This window comes from Anser anser (assembly GCF_964211835.1).
Source record: "Anser anser genome assembly, chromosome: 19".
NCBI classification, from domain to species: Eukaryota; Metazoa; Chordata; class Aves; order Anseriformes; family Anatidae; genus Anser; species Anser anser.
The window spans coordinates 13,505,575-13,525,479 of NC_139740.1; the positions used below are offsets into that span (position 1 = coordinate 13,505,575).

Below are 19,905 nucleotides of genomic sequence, written 5' to 3' on the forward strand. Positions count from 1 at the left end.
TCCAGCCAAACAGCAGGAAGATCTCAAAAGTAATCTTAAATAATATCACCAGTGAGCTGGGAAAGCAGCAGGGGGAGACAAATAATTGTACTTATGGGGTAAAAACTCAATTTTATATTTTATTACAACCTGTCTGCTGGGAGCCCCTGACAGCAAGAAGGGACGCATTCACTTTATTACAAGGGTCCATTTCCAAAAGAAACAACAGAATGGATCATGCCTCCATTCAGTGCTGAATGCCTATTTCTGGTTTAGAAAATAACACTTTATCTTCTCTATCTGATGATTACTCACTGTGTTTCTTTTTCCTATATGTCAGGAACAAGGAGCTGTGTGTTAGCCCGATACTAGCGCTGTCCTGCTCGGAGCGCTGCAGTCTGGTGGGGAATGAGATGCAAAAGAGAGTCCCAAGCAGCAATCCCTCCAGCACGGCTCCTCAGCTTCAGGGGAAAGAGCTCTTGCTCAATTATTCCTCATAGTTATATATGAGGAATATATATATATATATATCATAATGATATAAGGGTTGCTTTTCCATTCCTAGGAAATATCCCCTATAAAAAACTCAACTGGTGCTGACTAGGACGCTTTTTGGCAGGGGGTTGGGTTTATTCACTAAGGACAGCAAAATTTAAAAGCCATTGACATTAATAGGGTCCTTATTCTTGTGTAGCTATGTCCTATAATTTCTTTCAGCGAAGGCCTCAGTTACATGTTAATCGTCCTTATTCAGGCTCAGTGCGACCGATTTCAGTGTTGGTCAGCTAGCTTCACTGGAGGTTTTGTCTTCATGAGCATGGAGCAAGGCATTCGTCTGTACAGTGAGCTGAAACCAATATTTATGGGCAGGAGAGTTTTTGCAAGGATTTGCCAGGTAAAAGCCTGGTACTCCTCTGCACTTTGTACAGCCCATTGCGTTTTCGCTTTGTGCTAATATTTTCTTGCTTCCAACAGTGGCATGTGGGCGAAACAGCCAACAGCTTCTTCAAACACCGTCATTCATCACTTTTTTTAAGAACACAGTTATACAACCACATGGACTTTAAATTACTTTAACAAGAAAAAGGCAGAAAATTGAGGTGGAAGGTGTAGGACTAATGTGTTTTCACAATTTACATGTCCCCAGTTCTTTTGCTGTCTTTGTGATTTCATCCAACAGGGTAGCAAGCTTATCCTTCTGCAGCTTTATTTTGGGAGCTTCGGTTCCTGCTGTACCCCCAAACTGACTGATTTTCTGCTACTTTGCAAACTTGTGGGCAGCAGGATTGAGAGCTTGTACATTATAGACATCCAGGGACTCTCTATTTCCCTCTCTAAGGTTGGCTTTATTATGAAAAAACCTCACTATGGAAGCAGAGAGGAGTCAGCAGGAAAGAGATGGGAGGAAAATCTAAGCAGGGAAAAATAAGAACATCCCTCATTGTTACAAGAGTAATTTGCACTTTCAGCTAAATTCACCGCAGCTTTTCAGCGAGTTTAAGAGAAAAGCGTTTCTGTGTCACTGAGCAAGCTTAATAAGAAGTCGTGCCAGCATGGGCTTTTCATGTCTCGCTGCACGAGGACTCGGTGTGCACAATGCGTGGTGACCCTCGGCGCAGCAGGCCCAGGGCCGGGCTTGCCAGGTTCCCCTCCTCGCTCTCCCAGACCTGCTCCGTCAGCTAAATCCAAGCCAAGGTGGCTCACTTGCCATCCAGAGGCCGGATCCGTCACCTCGCCTCTGATGTCCCTGGCCAGTGGAGCCGTGCCAGGTTCCCACACTCCCATCGCACATGGAGAGGGCTCCTTGGTGTCACCAGGGCACTGCGGGCTCCTCCAAGCGCTCGCAGCCTGAGCGGCTCCTCTTGGTTTTGCCTTTCACTGAGCAAGCCCGAGCAGTTTGCAGAACTGTGACAAAAGGAAGAGGTGCAGCCCCGGTGACACGGGCCAGGTTACGTGAGCGAGGGATGAGCTCGAAGCCGGCGTGAGGGGCTGGGAATAAAGAGGTCTGTGTTCCAGCCCCACGGCTGCCAGCAGCGCGCTGCGTGACAGGGAGGGAGTTATTTTGGCCCCGACTTTCCAAAGTGCCCACAAGCTTGGATGCATCGGTTTTTTTGCATGGTCAATTTGGCTTACTCGCATTATGAAGGGCCCAGTTCTCAGAAGCAATTACGGCCTGCAGCTGTAGCTCACTTCCCCACGGGCCGCGAGAGGCAGACGCTCGTTATCCGCAGGCAGACACCAGGAATTAGTGACAGCTCCTCTGCCCAGGTACACAGCGTGGGGAAAGATAATTGCTCCTTCTCTGCTGCACATCTGCACCGGGCCAAATATAATGAAGGCCTATATTTTAATGGGCAGTAATGTTTAATATTTGACATTAGGTAAATATACTTTCCTTGCCGCTAGAATAATTTCATACAGATTTAGGGTGGAGCTTTGAAAAGCTCCTGGGTAATGGAGTACAAATTCGACTGCGCTCAAGGCTCGTACTGTTTTGAAAGTCCCACCCTTAATCTCTGATCATCATCAACTCTTACCAGCCAGTAAATCTCGACCGCTGTCTTTTCAATAATGGTTATGCCCAAAAACCCAACACCTGAGGTCAATCCTGTGACGCTGCCGGGCGGTGTTTCTGAGGACAAGCGGTGATGTCACGCGCGGCCCCGCGGGCTCCGCCGCACGGCTCCGGCGGGGGGAGCCGAAAGGGAAAATTTCTATTTATGCGAAAGCCTTGGCAATTCAGAGCAATGGAAAACGACATAAAGAGAGAAAGTATATAGCTGAAATGTAAATAGCAGTTTTTATGAAATATGTCTCCAAGTGAGTCCATACCCGACAAAAGTTCTTGAAACATATCTGGATATATTGTAATGTCTTTTTTTTTTTAAGTACTTTACCAGTCTATCTATGGCAGTTCAGAGAATGTCAGCAGCAGCGCTGCGTTTAAAATGATAGATATTTTAGAAAGAAACTATAAATCTTTAGAGAGTTACAATCTACTTCCTTTTAAGAAATGTGGGTAATGGCAAATGGAAATTTACAATGCTGAAGGAACGTGTGGTGACGGCAGTCGGGCTTGATGCAGCAAACACGCCTCTGCTTTAGTTAAGGGGGTGGTTGTCCTCGTTGGCTTGAAGTCCAGCACAGGCATCAGTGGGGAATGACCCACGAACTGTGTTCGTGGAAAAGATACACTACTGATCTAGCTGCTCTCATCAAGGAAAACACCTTGGAAATATTACTCAACGTATAGGAATAGCAAAATGATAAGGGCTTTAGTAAACAGGGTAGACTGCAAAAACAAAAAAATAGAGAGAGACAATGGGGGAGTTTAGAACATCAAAATAACTTTTAGTACGGGATTGCTTGGACCACAGCAGCTTTAAAGGTTTGGATTTGGCGGAGATCTAAATGAACATAAAACAGCTCTGCCACCAATCAAGACACAGCTGGATGCACACAGGCGTGGACATTCCCCCTCTGCTGCTGATGCTCACTGAGGTTTGCTGTGTTTCCCCGTGCCTCTGATCGCTTCCGAGTGCTGGAGAAGGAAGGCAAGGCTACATCAGCCATGGCTTGACTCTGCCAGGCGTCTTTGGGAAGGCAGAGAGGGGAGGAAGGGATAATTCTCTAGAAGCTACAATGCTTATCCTGTACCAAAGCCTGGGTGAACCTGATGGGTATAGCAGAGGAAATTTTATCATGATGCTAAGCCAGCAGCTACACCTGGTTTGCATGAGGGAAGTGGCAAAACAAAGGTTTAACAATGCAGTGAAAGTGGCTTCTGAGCCTCACCTACTCTCACACAGTTCAGAAATAATACTTCAAGCATTTGGTAATGTGCTATCTGAAGACGGTTTCTGTTCCCAGACAGTGACCTTATGAAGCACATCAGCATTCTGTGAGACCTCTTCCATTATTTTTCTGTACAAGATAACAATATAATAAATTATCCTGAAATAGAATAACAGAGCCTCCTTAAATCACAACACTGAGAACCTGAATTGTTTTTGAAAAGAAAATTAAATAGCCCATTATATGATATATTCTCTTTTGTTACACATGTAGGGAAAAGATTTTTTCCATTAAAATTTATCTGGCCTCCAAGTACAAGAAAGAAAAATGCTTGCAAACACTACATTTTTTCGGACTGGCTGAGTTGGAATAAACTTCAGGTATCACCTTTTTATATTTGATACATATACTAATGCTGTGCAGTCTCATCTGAGGTATTTTTCAGGATCAAAATACCAAAAAGAGGTGCTTCGGCTTCCATTACAGGGAACTGGCTCAGCCCCATGATCTAAGTTCGGTCAATGGATGATTTGTGTGGGTGGGTACATTTTCTGCCCGGTATATCACAAAATCACACGGCTAAGCTTAAAACCTTCAGTGAAATAGGCTCTGTTTCTTGTGGGGCTGATTAAGCAAGACAAAATCAATTAACATCTGAGACCTCACAGGGTTCTGCAGGCAAATTGTTCCAATTACCAGCACCAGAGATCAAATTAGGAGGCAATTAAAAGGAGCAGCTGTGATTTCACTAAGTTACTCTTGTCACTGTCATATACATTCCACCTTAGGGTCATTAAAAATGCCTTTTGTCATTTTAATTTTTCTTTAACTGTGGCATTTTTATTTAAAAAATTAAAACCACCACTAATTGTATATGGAATAATTCCCTGAAATTGAGATAGGCAAGGGTATGTGTGCATGGAGATTTGTATCGCACGTGGCTCAGGTAAATGCCTTTGAAGGAGTCGCTGTTGATAATTATTCCAAGAGCTGATTTGCATGCACAGAAATTTTAGGAAGAAACAGACCTCTATGCACAACATCTGCTTCCTTCCAAAATATCTATGAGAAAGCTTTTTCTCTCTTCTCATTTTTCTTTTATCTATCCATCTTCTTGCCTGAAACAAACCAATGAAGTCCGGTTTTATTAGCTTATGTTCACAAAAATCACATACAAACCATACTGCGACCACAGTCATTAAGTTTATAGTCAAGGATCTCAGGTCACGATCCAAATATGAATTAATTATGTTTTGTTCTAGTTTCGCCTCACAGGCAGATTAAGTGGGAATTAAGATTTAAATTACTCAGCATCACATAGGAAATAGGAATCCTAACCTTTAATATTTCCTAAATAAATTCGACATCCTTAACTCCTTCCAATTGAATGAAAAATTCACGCTATGCAACCTTGGACCATCAAGCCCAACCTTCCTCATCCGACTTTCTTCCTTAAACACCATCTGCTGTCCCCAGCCATCCTGTCCCGGGCTCTGCTTTTTTCCATTAGCATTCCTAAATGTTTTGGAGATCCTCCATCTTCTGTACCTTCAGTCTCAGGGCACTGCCTAATCCCATCGTGTTTAATGCTCTGGGTGCTGGCCGGCTTCCTTGGCCTTGGAGCTGTTCAGTGGTGGAAGGCTTCATGCCAAGGAGGGAACATTTCGGGTCAGCGGGAGGCAGAAGCAGCCCCAAGCACGAGGAGGAACAAAGCCACTTTTCTTGGCTTTTACTCGGTGATGGACCCACCTCAGCTCCTCACCTGGCCCATGATTTTAGCCAGAGCAGTCACCGCTCACCACTGAATCCGAATCCCCTTGGAAGTCTGAAGGCAAACCACACGGGGAGCGGAGCTGACTACCAGTGGCTGGAGTGAGCGTTTTTTTGGCAAGCAAGGCACTTGCAGTCATACCGAATCACTGCACGAATCCATCTCATTTGGGAGAAAGGGAGAGGAGGAGCCGGTGCAGATGTGGCACTTGGCACCGCAAAGGGCGACCGGCGGGATGATGGCAGCGGCCCCTCGAAACATGCAAGGACGCGTGCTCCTGCGTGAAGGAAAGAGAAAAGTGAGAGAGGAGACCCCATGTTTGGGATGTGGGAAGGAGAGGCTGAGACAGGGCTGCAGCCGGGAGCAGGAGCAAGGAGAGGATGGGGAGATTTAGAGACACAAGAGACACATTTCAGGGCTTTGGGATGCCTGCTGCATTCGTTCCCGAGCATTTAAGAGGTTAATAGTCTCCTTGGTTAAACACCATGTGTTAGTCTGAGAGGTACCACCCAAGGGAAAAAAAAAAAAAAAAAGCAAATTAAAAAATAAGCCTCACACCCACTAGTCTGCAATCAAATCTGCTCCGTCATGCTGAGGGACTGGTGGAGGAGAAGGAAGAAAAGGAAAGCAGCTTGCTCCAGCCCTAATAATTCTGATGATTCATCGCTCCGAATTAACAGAGGTCTTTGGGGACAGCAGCAACGGGATTGCGCTGCTTCTTTAGGGATAATAAACACTCCTGGTAAACACGCCTTCCCCAGCCCCTAAATATTCACCTCACGCAAATAATGTGAGTCATAGATCCCACCCAACTGCAGGTCCGTGGCTGCTCCTCGCCCAGACGTTCCCTTAGCCCAGCCCTCCTACCACCCAGCATCGGTCCTCCCTGGGCAGAGGCTTCTGGAAGGCATACAGGGATTATTTTTATTTATTTGGATGCAGATGCCCGTACCACAAGCAGACATGCACACTCACACATATATCTGTGCAAGAAAGACTTTTTTTTTTTTTTAAGGGAGCCTGGAAAGGCATCTTGCCAAATAACCGACACTAAGCGGCGCGTTCCATTTTAGGTGTTGACAGTGTATAATAAATCCCGGCCCTACCTAACATTTACAGGAACATTATAAAATAAGTGAAACGGCGTGAGCTGGTTCCCAGGGCAACCAGACAAACACAATAAACAGGCCGCAGAGGCAAGAGTAAGTTACACCATCCTCTTGGGTCTCAAATATATCACTTTACATTAGCCTTCTGCTGTTGCTGCTCCTGAAAGCTCTTTGTTTTATTATTATTTAAGGAAAAAAAAAAAAAACTTTTTTTTTCTTTTGGTGCACATCAGTGTGAAATAGATGAGTTCCTTTGGTTGCTTGTCTTTATAGGTCTTTTACTGTACTTTAAAGCTTCTGTGAAAATAATAATGACTAATAAATCTTTATAAAGAACTACATCCCCCTCCTACAGAAGAATATTATTAATAAGGTGTTTAGCAACCCAGGGCCTTTGTTGGCCAACTAAAGACTAGTTTCAAGGGGGATTTTTCCTCAGCCTAGATAAAAGATTAACTGTAAAACATATGGGGTGGCCAAACCAGCTTTCTCTTGATTCAACAGCCTCCCTCCACCTTTTCATGTAGCTCAGCTACGGCTTTGGATCTGCCACTCATTTGAGAAAGCTATTCTAGACCCAGCCAGGTTATAGCAGCTGTACAAAATGATGGCATTTAGTTCTCCCCTTAACTGGCTGCTACTTTTCACCTACCTACTGGACTGTGCATATACGGCATCAATATTTTCAGGCCCATTCCCTGAATGCACGTTTTTTTCAATACTTCCCAAAAACAGGAAAAAGGAGCTCCATATGAGATGGGAGAAGGGAGGTGGGGTATTTAGAGAGGCACAAAACAAGGAGGTGGTAGGTTTGGGAATGTGAAGATGACCTTAGAAGTTCCTCTGCTTTTAAGACCACCCACAGGTGATTCATCCACTGATATACCATCGGTGCTGAATGAACCCATCTTTGCAATTTTTCTCCAGTTTTGCCCATCTATTACTGCAAACCATGCTCTGCTTAAAGCTCCCTGAGCACTTACGCTTACTGAGACACCTTTTTGTGGTTTCCGTAACTGTTTTGGCTTGTCCTGTTTCAGGATGGGCTGAAATGGGGAGGCTCCATCTCAGAGAAGTGTCCTGGCGATTCTACCTGGATAGGAACTGGGTGAGTCAAAGGGAGTATATGGAGCACGAGAAGCTGGAAATCATAAAAGCAGCAGCAGGAGTCATTCAGCCCATCTACCTCCCCTTCTCCTGAACTGCCCTTCTTGTGTGAGGACCAAGTAATACTGACCAAAGGAAAATTGCTTGGAAGTACGTGGGTGCCTGTTAATAACCCCGGAATTTTAAAGGTGCTTTGGCAATGCCTGGAACCCTTCCCTGTGTGTTATCCAGGGATTTCTGCACAGTAATGACATTTGGAAGTGCGGATACCAGACGGAGTTACAAGTGAAGGGTGGGGTAATCACATGCTCTTGGTTTCTTTGCCATATTTAGCTCTGTCCTTTCCAGACTGCCGCAGTTTACAGGCTCAGGTTTAGTGGCCGTGCCAAGAAACAAGCTGCTGGCCCGCGAACGCCGGGGTGGATGGCTGCTGAGTGAGAACACATCCACCCGCTCCAGGCTGCGAGCAGGGAGTCATGTGTAATAGCTCTGCGTAAAGGCAGGACGAGGAAAGTGGAGGTGGTGGTTTTTTTCTTTTTTTTCTTTTTTTTTTTTTTTTTTATGACCAAATCACCGCCCTATTGATGACTAATTAGAATGAGTGGGGTCCAGATGGCCAGCTTCTTTAATGAGGCCAATTAAGGATCCAAATGTTTTCCTACAGTGCCCTTTTTCCTAGAAAGACTAAGCAGCAATGGAGGTCCCACCTTCTGCTCCAGACACAGGTCAGCAACACGATCCTGGAGTGCTTAAAAAGAAAACACAAATGTGATAAGGAAAAAACAGTGCAGGTTTTCAGTATGGAGGCTTTCTGGCATGCTTCAGGCTCCAAGATTTATGCCAAAGTCCACCCCCAAACACCTTCTCAAAAATTCTGGAAACCTTTTCTTGGTGAGGTTGCCCAGATTCACTTTCTCTATTTATTTATTTTTATTTTTTTTTTCTGATGCAGACTTTGCACTCCTTAGTCATGGTCATGAGGAGAGAAGCCGTAACACTGTGATACAGAATTTCCGATTTCTAACCTGAACAGACAGCTCACGAGGTTTCCACCCTTGTTTTGCAGGTTTTCAATAGAGTGTCTAAGCAACTGGTTTGGGGTGTTTATTTGAACTGAAGGAGCTTCCTGAGGCTCTGCTGTCACCAGGGCTTCTTCCGTCTGGCCACCTGAGGTTTACAGGACACTCATCCCTGCATTGCAATAGTACCTGAGGACCTCTTGAGCTTTTAGTATATTTTTCTTCACAAGACTACCATGAAACACTTCCATTTTACAGATGCGAATCAGGGAGAAGTGCTATCTGTAGTGCACAGAATGAAAAAAATGAGGCAAAGAATCCAAATTTCCAAATTCCAGGATGGTATTTTGCTGCCAAATAAATCTTCTTGCTTCTACACTTCATGGACTTAAAGAAAGAAAATAGACTCCAATTCTATCATCAGCCAGATATTTGCAGCCTTTACTCTGATTAAGAAATATTTATTTACAAAGGCAACCACACTAATTTGATTCCAGTAGAGCTGCTCAGATGAAAAGCTCCCAAACCTGCAAACAGCTGTATTTCCTAGTGGCTTTAGGAATGTAAAATTTGTCTCAATTCTGAACAGGTCTCCAAACTCAAAAATGTATTACTGTATTTGATAAACAAGATATTTATCAAAAAATACATTAAATCCATTCTTTAATCCTTTTGTTCACAAAACATTTAATTCTTACAAAACAGATTTTTTTCTTTAGTAAACCAAAGGGATAAAGACAAGTTCTATTTTAATATTTACAATAGCTGGAGTAACTCCTCGGCAGGCCTGATCAGCAGCTTGGTCTCAGGGTAGCTGTGAGCCTGGCTTAGATGTTTTAGGGTCACAGCCTCCATCAGGTGAGTGAGTTCTCCCACGTGGGAAATGGCAGGAGAGGAATGCCGTGCATTCCAAAATGCCTAAAGGCTATTTGGAAACGTCCACGTCTGAGTGCACTGGACTGGATCAACCACAGACATTATGAGGTTTGTGGTGTGTCTGAGTGTAACAATAGCGGCAGAAGTCTATATGAGATTTCCCGGACGTGTAAGGCTAATATAGATTACATATGTTCCATTAAATACACTGCAAGCTCCAGGAAAGCTGCACTGGAGTTGTAGCACAGTTGGCTCCTCAGATGTGTGGGAACAACATTGGTGTTGCCAGGATGCATGACCAAGTGGTGTTAGGTATATTCCACTGTTATCAAAAGCTGTACGTAGGAAAGTTTACTCTCCGTGTGGTCGCCCACCCACCTCTGTCCCAGGAGGATGGGTCCCAGTCCTGGGGAGGACCATACCCTGACCACTGCTGTCCCGTGCAGAGGACAGGGAACCCAGTGTTTCATGTGATACAAGATCTCGGTCTCTTTTCCAACAAAAAGGGAAGAGATAACAGCCTTTAGAAAAGTTGGTGCTCCAAAAAGTTGGGAGTAGAGAGAACTTTTGAAGCCCCCGGCAGCTAAAATGCCAATGTGTTTGAGAGGTGATTGACCCAGGGCCTACTGGAAGCATTGCTGTAATTTTCAAGATTTTATCAGGTGAGTGGCAGGAAATGTCTGTGGCAATGAACCTTTTCCACAAATTCCTTAAAAAATTAAATGAATAGAAAGAAGTATATGTCTGGAGAAAAACCCTTGTGTTGAGCAGAGGTGGGGAGACCAAATGCTCTACCTGATGTGATTATAGAGGGACTTGTTTTCATTTAGATTAGAAAAAAATACAAATAAAATTACAAATTTCTTTGCTGAGTTTGATAAGTTCATGAAAAACATATGCCTAGCAAATGGACAGGCTGACGCTCCTAAAAATGTCTAAATAGTTTGGATTTCTGGCAGGAGAGAGGCTAATGGGTAGTTAGAGGGAGAGGCTGGGAGAGAGCAAAAAAACACTGCCCACGGGCCCTGTGGGTGCGGGAGCAGATGGAGGCCTGAAGGAAGCAGGAGGCCATTTAAGGCCAGAAAAGTCTCTTGGGAGTTTCTGACGTATTTTGGGGATAAGCAGAGGCAAACAGAACAGGGACTTAAAACACTAATATTGGGCAGAGCAGAGACAGCCTGAAAACCCAGAGGTCAGGCTCCCTTTGTAGTTATTTGTGGTGCTGGGTAGGGTTGCACTCGTGGTTTCTATTCTTTCCCTCACCCTTAAAAAATGTGATGAATTCAATAAGCTTTCTGACTGCCAAACAGGTCCGGCGTTGCAAAACCAGCCGACCATCCCCACTCGCACAGTCCCGGCTCCGAACCAGGCTTCGGTGCTGAGCATCCAGAGCGTGCTGGGGTTATCCAGCCCTCCTCAAAGGCTGCGTCACAGCACACGGTTAAGCGGGCTGGTCTTTATTTCAGAGCGACCGTCCCACATTTTGCAGGGTGTCCAAAGGGAAGGCTTCTTTCTGCCATTTGTTGAGGCTGCCGGTAGTGGTAGTCTGGGGGAGCTGGGTGGAAAGCTGACAGACTTTGTCTCCTGTTTATTTCATTTTTCCCTGAAATCTTATTCTGAGGCTTCTCTCCTCCATCTGCACCCGTATACCAGTGCCAATGCCTTTGCCCCAGAGCACAGTGCTCCTGCCAGCAATAGCGCACGGCACGGGGCAGAGCGCTGCCTTCACCCCCGCTCCGGCTGCCGTGACCCCAGCTGGGTGCTCTGCAGGATTTGACCCCATGTTTTTAGATTCCTCGTGGGTCACCCTAAATACCTTTCCACCACAGTCGCTCATTTATTATGTAGGGATGGAAATGTTACAAATTTCCGAAGCAAATTGCTCTTATTTTGGTCAGGTACTGAATATTTTTCCTTACATTAGTGCAGAAAGGCTGACTTAGTGCACTGAAGAGGCCACTTTCTGTCCACCTGTGTTAATGCTTCAGGTAGAAATAAAATCCCTTTTCCAGATGCATCTTTCTGCCCATAATTGAATAAAATGGACCTGAGGCACACAGCAACCCATAAGCCTTTTGCTGAGTGCTCTTTAACGACGCTCCCAAGCCAACTGACCACCCAGGCATCCCCTAAGCTATTGCTCTGTATGTGTGGCAGGTTATAAACATCTATTTGGCCCCTACTTAAGGAGCCCCTTCCAGATTCGAGCCAGCTAGCTGAGCCATTTCCCTCAAAATGCTCCTGGCAGCTTCATCATACTGCTCTGAGAGCTCCTTGGCCAGACCGATTTTTTGGATGTTCTCTCTCAGATTACCTTCTAGCCGTACCTGGTCCAGATACTCAGGGTTTGCAGTTTTGATCCTCTCCTCCAGCTGAGCCTGGCTCTGGAGCAGCGAGCGGATCATTTCCTGGAGTGTCGTTTTTCTCGCGAGGACACGCTTTGTGGAACGACTCAGCTCCCCCACCTGCTGCTGGGCCTGCTTCAGTTTGTCAGGCACTTTCTTGTCTTTTACAACGAGGAAAAAGCTATAGCCCTCCACGTGCACCTGCACAGTGCAGGCACCTGAAAAGACAAAACAAGGTCTATCCTGTGACTTGCATGTGGTTGGAGTCCAACAAAGAGATGTCTGAGCACTTTTGTTTCTGCAAAACTAAGCGCACGAAGCAATAAGCTCTCCCGTGACCGACTGAGAAAGGCATCCATAAAATAAGCTTGTTTCCAGTTTCCTTATCACTGTGGCTGCTCTGCGTGCACGCATTATGTAATAGAGGCATTTGCCAGTAGTAAGCCAACAGACTCCACATAACTTCCTTGAGCACACAGGGCCAAAATGAGCCCTGATACTGTGGCTTCCCTCTGGTGAAATCAATAGTCTTTCCACCTGGTTCAATTTGATCCATCTTTTCTGTTTGTTCAAGTAGTGAAAAGCACAGGGTATTGGGTGATTTTTTCTGAAAAGCGTAGTGCAAATCCATCCTAATCTTCTGTGAGACACCTCATTGTTCTGATCAGGGCCACCGACTTGTGGCTTTTCTGTCCCCTGTGTTTCGGGGCTGGTTCTGTGGTATGGCAAAGGCTGATGTCACATAGCTGGGCTGGCGTTAATGCCACACGAAGTAGCACTACAAAGCCAGATCTCATGATGTGTCGTCAGAATCAGTCAGCCCATTTGTAAACTTTACATTGTACCATAAAGTAGAAACAAGCTGTAAAAATGACCAGGATCTCCATGAAATGTAAAATCTATCTACACTCTGTCGTACAGCATGCAAAGGAGCAGTGATTCGGGCTCTGATCAGGCTCCAGACACAGGTGCTGTGACACAGCAGCCGCTATAAGAATGAAGCCAACTTGAATGGTTCTGATTATTTTAAAGTTGGCCTCACTTAATCCTTACCCTTGGTCTGCTTACCATGTTCCCGCTGAATCGTGTCTATGCAGGCTGTAAGAGTAGCAGTGGGAGCACAGCCAGAAACCTCCTTCAGCTTTTGGGCAGCCCTCATCATGGCAGAGTGATCGTTGTGCTGCTTGTTGAAAGTTTTAGCGATATCTGAGAAGCGGGTGTCAACGGCACATACGTTCACCAGCTTCAACGTGAGGGTCCCCTCCTTACTGAAGACCCCTGAGGAAATTAAAAACCCAAAGGCATTTAAAAGACAGCAGTAGAATAAATCAACCAGGGACTAGGGGAAGGGGTGAAGGAGCATGAAAACTTGTTTGAAATGAGCATGGGAAGTTGACTTGCGAGCCGTGATCAGCTACAGACCCTTCATTTGCCTGTGGGAGTTCTTCAGTTACCACTGGCTGCCCTCATCAGTCATTCCAAAACTGGATTTCTTGGCAGACTGAGAAAGTAACAGGAGGTAGGTGACCATTCACCTTTATGAAGATGAAGAAGGTAAAGCCAACTTGGAACATGGGGTTTTTTGAAAACTCTTACCCTGAGCGAAACCCCCAAGTCTTGCACTGAACAGAGCAGGGAAGTGAAGCCAGATCCCCTGAGTGCCCGGCACACTACCTGTGTAGCTAGCTGGGAATTTTCCATGAAATACATTGTTTGGGATTTTTATGCTCCCCTGTTCCCCTAGTCACAAATGCTGCTTTGCTGAAATCAAACCTTTACAAGAGGAAAGAGAGATTCCCAGAAATTTCTTAGCAAAGTTATTTGGGACAGGAGAGTGGGGGATCACTGAAATGGTTGAAACAGCCTGTATTAAGTGGGATACAAATTTCAGTGACTTTTTGTTTTTAATGTAAATTGACTATTGAATCATTCATTTCATTCCCTGCAAGTTTCTGGAAATGCCATACAGTCGAAGAACTCCCCATAGTGAGCAGAAACACATAATCTGTTATCAGGTCGGAGACCAGATCACGCTGAAAAGCTTTCCAACACAGCAAGTGTGATATCGCTATGCCAGACGCTTCAGGGGGAAGGCAAAGAAACCCTTGGTACGGAGCTGTGGATCATGTGGCCTCCACAAGGCTCCCTTTTGCCAGGAAAACAAAAGACAGTGGCTCTTATGGGGCTAAAAATCATCCCAGCATCCCATTGAAATTGGATAAAATATGCTGATTTACAGTAGCACAGGATCTAGTTCAGTAATTTTTCATACCTATAGTAGACTAAAGTTTTTCTCTACTATGTAAATCCTTCCGTGTTATACGAAGTGAATATATAGGCCAAAAGTTTCAAAGCCTCTTAGAGCATGCTCCGTTCGCAATAATCGTAATTACAATTTGACATTCAAATCCCTTAGGTAGCTTTAGAAATTGCAAAGCGGTTGCACCACTGGAGCCCTAATTAAAAGCTCGGTTATCCAACTGGAAATCAGAGCAGTGGTTCCATGACAGCGCTCCTAGAACATAGTTTGTTTTACAAACCTGCAGAAATCTAATTGCATCTCCTGTGCAATGGAATACATGATCCATTCGCTAGCAGTATTTCCAGCAAATGTCAGAGAGGTTTGTTTTTTTATAGAGGGAAAACTTCAAGTCTCGGTTTTAAACAATAAAATCTGTTTTAGTAAGTTTCCCTGTTGCCAAATTAATGCTGAGTGTGCTTTGTTTTGCTTCTCTCTTTTGCTCTTCTGTGTCTAAGTTTCCTATTAGCAAAAAAAAAGGGGGGGAAGCAGGGAGGGAACTTTATTTTTTTCCCAATAAAGTGATGGATCCTAATGATAAGTAGAAATGAATTTGTTCTCTGTGGTGCCACAGAAGATCATGATGGTCCTTCACATTTGCAACAGTATAAAAATAAAGAAAAAGGAGAAATTGCCTTCTATCAAATTCCATTTAGTTCCATAAAATTTATTTAAAGTAGAGTCAATGAAAAAACAAATACTTCATTGGACTACCCTGAAATGTATTGTGTACAAATAATTTAAGGAAAAGTTCAGAGTGAAGTCAGAACTTGTTATTGATCCCATAGCTTACTCTCTTCAGTACAAGTTCTTGGCCTCCTTCCCACTAAAAAGCTAGGACTCGTCTTTGACAGAAACACGAGTCTTTAAGAAAATTAAAATATTCAAATGTTGAGTTTTCTGGAGAAAATTAGACTTCTATTTGAAAAAAAATATATATATATATCCTGGAAAACATTAAAATTTTTGTCTTTACTTAGAGGTAAACTATTCCATTAGAAGCCTAAACAGTTGCTTTCAGAAAGACCATCTCAGTGTTTCTTGGAAGGGTATTTCAGCTCTCGCAGTTTTAGTCTGTAAGTGGCTTCCCTGGGCTCTCGTCCCCTCCTGCGATGCCCCATTTCCCACCCATGAGACAGGAGGTTGGGGCTCATCGCGAGGGATGCAGTGAGACAAGGTGTGTTGGCCCACACAGGGAAACTGCTGGCACCCAATTCGCAGCTCCCACAAACTGCGAAAATACTAGCTTTTAAGTGTTTTTTTTTTTTTTTTGAGGAATTCAAATTTTGTCAGGTTTCTTTCAGCCAGCTGAATAAGATTCCTTTTATTTCCCCTCCTGTGACCCCACCAACACTTTAGTTATTCGAAGCTTTGGGAACTCTGTACACGAGTGAATGGCACAGAGCTGGATTCGTGTTGGAGAATTTATGACTAAGTTAGCATCACAAATGGAAACTGTCCTTGCACACTCCTCTAAATGAAACTTTGCATTCACACGCAGTATTGTAAAGTCAGCACATCCAACTCATTGGGCTGGAAAAAATGTCCTATTTTGTCATATGCTTTTTGCTCACACAATGTTATTTTGATCTTCACTGGAGTTTCTGTCATATAAATAACCCATTGCACATTCTTTTTCTTTCTTTCTTTCTTTTTCTTTCTTTCTTTCTTTCTTTCTTTCTTTCTTTCTTTCTTTCTTTCTTTCTTTCTTTCTTTCTTTCTTTCTTTCTTTCTTTCTTTCTTTCTTTCTTTCTTTCTTTCTTTTTCTTTCTCTCTTTCTCTCTTTCTCTCTCTCTTTCTCTTTCTCTCTCTCTTTCTCTCTTTCTTTTCTTTTTCTTTCTTTTCTTTCTTTCTTTCATTCATTCTTTCTTTTTCTTTCTCTTTCTCTCTTTCTCTCTTTCTCTCTCTCTTTTCTTTTTCTTTCTTTCTTTCATTCATTCATTCTTTCTTTCTTTCTTTCTTTTTCTTTCTTTCTTTCTCTCTTTCTCTCTTTCTTTCTCTCTCTTTTCTTTTCTTTCTTTCTTTCTTTCTTTCTTTCTTTCTTTCTTTCTTTCTTTCTTTCTTTCTTTCTTTCTTTCTTTCTTTCTTTCTTTCTTTCTTTTTTTTCTTTAATCTGTATTTCTTGTAAACAAGCTATTTGGGGGGATCCCTGCATTTTCCTCCATTTCTACTGAATTTTAGTATTTTTCACTTCCTGTCCTAAATTGTCCCATAGTGACCACCCATTACAGCCCTGCAGTGACTTTCAGAAAGGCTTGGCAGTTTGCAAAGCAGTTAGGTTTCTTCTGGATGAAAAGCACTGTTTAAATGTGAGGTCATTACCATTTAACATACTCTTTTATAACTGCATGTTTACAGTCGCTGGCAGGGGGTCTGTGCCATTATTTTTTGTTTCTACTGATGGCAGAAAGTGGGGTGCTGACAATTTGTGTACACGTGTTTCTTGTGTGCCTGTGTACAATTTCAGCACTGGAGCATTTTTGGATGAGTACCAGAATTTACTAATTATCACTTTAACCACTATCCACAAAGAAGGGGGCGAGGGGGTGAAACTTCCAAAGAAAATAGTTAAAATCTTATTACCAATGTTTCGACAGGGCTGTCTTGTATTTACAGGAAGAGGTTCCCGCTGTGAAGGAGAAAGAAAGCTATGATGTCGTTTTCAACGGAGGAGGAATTGGCTCACTTCACACAACAGTTTCTGTGACATTTTCCCAGAAGACGATACATTCTCCAGAGGCAAACACCGCGCTCCAAGGGTGAGGGGCTCTCGAGCAGACCAAGGAAGCAGGAGGGTTCGGCTGGGTCGGACGCGTCCCCAGGGACCGGGGTTACCTCCCGCTGCCATGAGGCTGGGCCCCACCACCTCCCACCTCGCTTTCAGTCATAACTCAGCAGACGGACCTCGCGTTCTGCAAATGCACGAACCACGTGGCCCAAAGAAGGGAAAACTTTACATCCAAATCCCCATTAAAAATCAGGTCTGGAAAGTTCTGAGCAGGGCAAAATGCTGGTTTCTCTCACCTCTCCCAGCAGTCTGTATAAGTTTCCCTACATCTTTTGCATCTCCACCGGCAGAAACCTTGTCAGCTCCCCGTCCATCTGCTTCTGAGCCAACATCCAAATGCTTTCCTCATGCTTGGCTACCCTGGAGAACAGGCAATGCCTGAACCCTGAGCAGCAATCAAAGGTAATCTATCAGGTGGTGCTTGATGCTCTGCTGGCACCAACCTCTCTTACCGATCTTTGGTTAAGCAGAGAAGGCTTTTTCTGGTTTTAGCCTCCGTTACATTCCCTGATATTACCACCAGAAGCTGTTACCTGCCTATCGTCACTACATTGCACACTTCATAATTCCCTGTACCAAATCCTACCTCCAGCTTCCCAGCCTGTCCTGGGATGAAATGCTGGAAAAAGCATTTGCCAGTCAGTTCAGGAAGTCTTTAAAAGGCAAAAAAAAAGAAAGGTTAAAGAAATTAACTCTCATTCTATCCTCCCAATGCCTCCATTTCTTTTTTTCTTTTCATTTTTTTTCTTTTTTTCTTTTGTTCTTTTTTTTTCCTTTTTTTTTTTCCTTTTTTCTTTTTCCTTTTTCCTTTCTCCCCCCCCCCCTTTTTTTTTTTTTTTTTAATTACAAGCTGAGGATACTAAGTCCTACCTATTTGGCATTGAGTCCAGTTCAGCTCAGGTACTGAACAGTAATTCTGAGAACTACAGAGCAAATCTTGCAGGAAAAAAAAAAAAAAAAATCACTTGAGAACTAAGACTTCAGGCCTTTACACACACAATTCAAAATATTAATAAAGCCTTTCATTGTGATTTTGAAATCTATAATAGCAACTACATTCAGATTGAAAAGCTGGGTTGTGACAGCGAAATAACAGGCAAGCATGATGGCAACTTAAAAATAGCAGTAATAGCTCTACCTCTTGATTGGAAAATCAGCGGACAATCAGCAAAATTTGTCTTAGGAATATTTTATGTGTTAATACATCAGGCGAGTATGTCACTGTTAAAATTATTTAGGACGGAACATGCTCTCCCTTGAAAAATTAAGGCAAAATCTGCTTTTTTAAGTATGGAAAAAGAGTACCAAAGCAAACTTGTTAATCAAGGCACTGTCACTGCCTCCTTAATCCTCATGCGGACCCACAGAGCAGGATTAGGCCACCCTGTGTAAGAGCAGTGGCCAGCTGGCCCTGCCTGGCGCATTACAAAATCTTTGTAGGTCCGCAGAAAGCCGGGGGTGGTGGATCTGGAGGGGGCTGCAGGTGGGACCCAACAGCAGGGGGGAGCAGGGCTGGAGGTGCCGCTGGGTTGGCACGGGGGGCTCGGTGCTGCCCCTCCGTTCCATCTGCCGAGGGGCACTCGGCTCAGCCTGGCCCCCGCCGAGGGCGATCGCCTCCCTCCGTCCCGACCGGCCGCTCCTTCTCCCAGCTCTGCTGCTCAGGCACGAGCAGCCGGAGATCTTGTCATGCCCCGAAGCTGCTTTCTTACCTCTTCTGGAGTCGACGAGAGACAGCAACAGCAAAGAATGGGCATGTTTATCTTAAAAAAAATAAATCCCAGAAAAAAACAGGGCATAAAGGTAAAGCGCCTTACTGGGACCTTCTAAAAGCACCACAGGGAAACAGCAGCAGCCCAGTTGCAAAACCACTGGAGCCCAAATCGTCAGGACTTCATGTCACAGCATGTCTGGGGACTTCCCAGTGCAAAGTGCTCTCCTGGTCAAATATTCACTGACATTTCTTTTTTAGTCTACAGTTTTCCTCTTGGCAATGTGATGGCGTCTGACGGGTTGGATTCTCTCCCTTTGCAAACACACCCGGGGTTATCAAACAAACGCCTTGCACTTGACTTCCTCGAGGCCTTTCCGGGATGGGGCAAGGCCGAGGACAGCCCAGGTTGCTGCAGACACCATGAGGAATGAGGCCGGCCCTGGGGACAGCTGGTGACCAAAAGCACTTCTGTGCACGTTGAGCAATGTCATCCTGAAAACACGGGGCTGCACCTGCAACAGGGTGGCTTTCGTGGCAGCAACCGTGACAGATTAGGACTGGTTGTTGGTATGTTGAGCGATGCTCACCTTTGATTGTCATGATTGCTTCCCCACTTTGTGTTGCGACTTCTCTCGAGTGACACGTCAGACAGGAGGATGATCCTGATCACAAGGATCGTTTCCTACCTGGCGCTGCATCTCAGCGCATCTCCTCTCTGAGCTCCGTGAGCTCAGACAATTTTTAGAAGCATTTCTGGTTCCACCCTGCACATACTGATTGGCCAATTTGTTATATATTCTCTTAAACTCGACAAAATTCAGCCTTCCCTCTACAGACTAGGACAAATTTTACTCTAACGGAGCAATGCAGGGAGCTGTAGCACACCCGGCGGGCTCCATCAGCACAGCCAGGCAGCGATCTGTTACCAGCAGCACGGGAACTCGGGTCCTTCCTAGGATAAAATGAGAACTGGAGAGATGGGCATCTCCCCCAAAGAGCCTTCTCTGAGTTTTCAAGGGCTCCTGTAATACAGTCAGACAATCATTTTCTGGCCAATAAAAGGCAGAGACACAGATTCACAGAAACTTTTTGTATCTCGTAAAGAA

The 19,905-nt window shown here is 44.4% G+C and overlaps 1 protein-coding gene across 5 annotated transcripts; it reads right to left on the minus strand.

Annotated features, from left to right (window-relative positions):
- Positions 1-603: 603 nt before the first annotated feature.
- LOC310883903 (uncharacterized protein) lies at positions 604-19,229 on the minus strand. Of its 5 annotated transcripts, none has more exons than XM_083804945.1 (6): positions 18,798-19,229; positions 16,884-16,929; positions 13,070-13,279; positions 11,971-12,219; positions 8,469-8,509; positions 604-5,822 (listed from the first exon to the last, which is right to left on the minus strand). In XM_083804945.1, exons 1-6 carry the CDS (start codon positions 18,882-18,884, stop codon positions 5,709-5,711), a joined length of 747 nt encoding a protein of 248 aa, XP_083661071.1. In that variant the 5' UTR covers positions 18,885-19,229; the 3' UTR covers positions 604-5,708. The 5 variants fall into 5 exon arrangements, 4 of the variants coding, with proteins under 4 accessions (XP_083661071.1, XP_083661070.1, XP_083661069.1 ...); XM_083804944.1 differs by having other exon boundaries at positions 11,984-12,219; positions 18,798-19,228; XR_014573924.1 differs by having other exon boundaries at positions 5,697-5,822; positions 7,638-8,509; positions 18,798-19,228.
- Between the last annotated feature and the right edge of the window lie 676 nt (positions 19,230-19,905).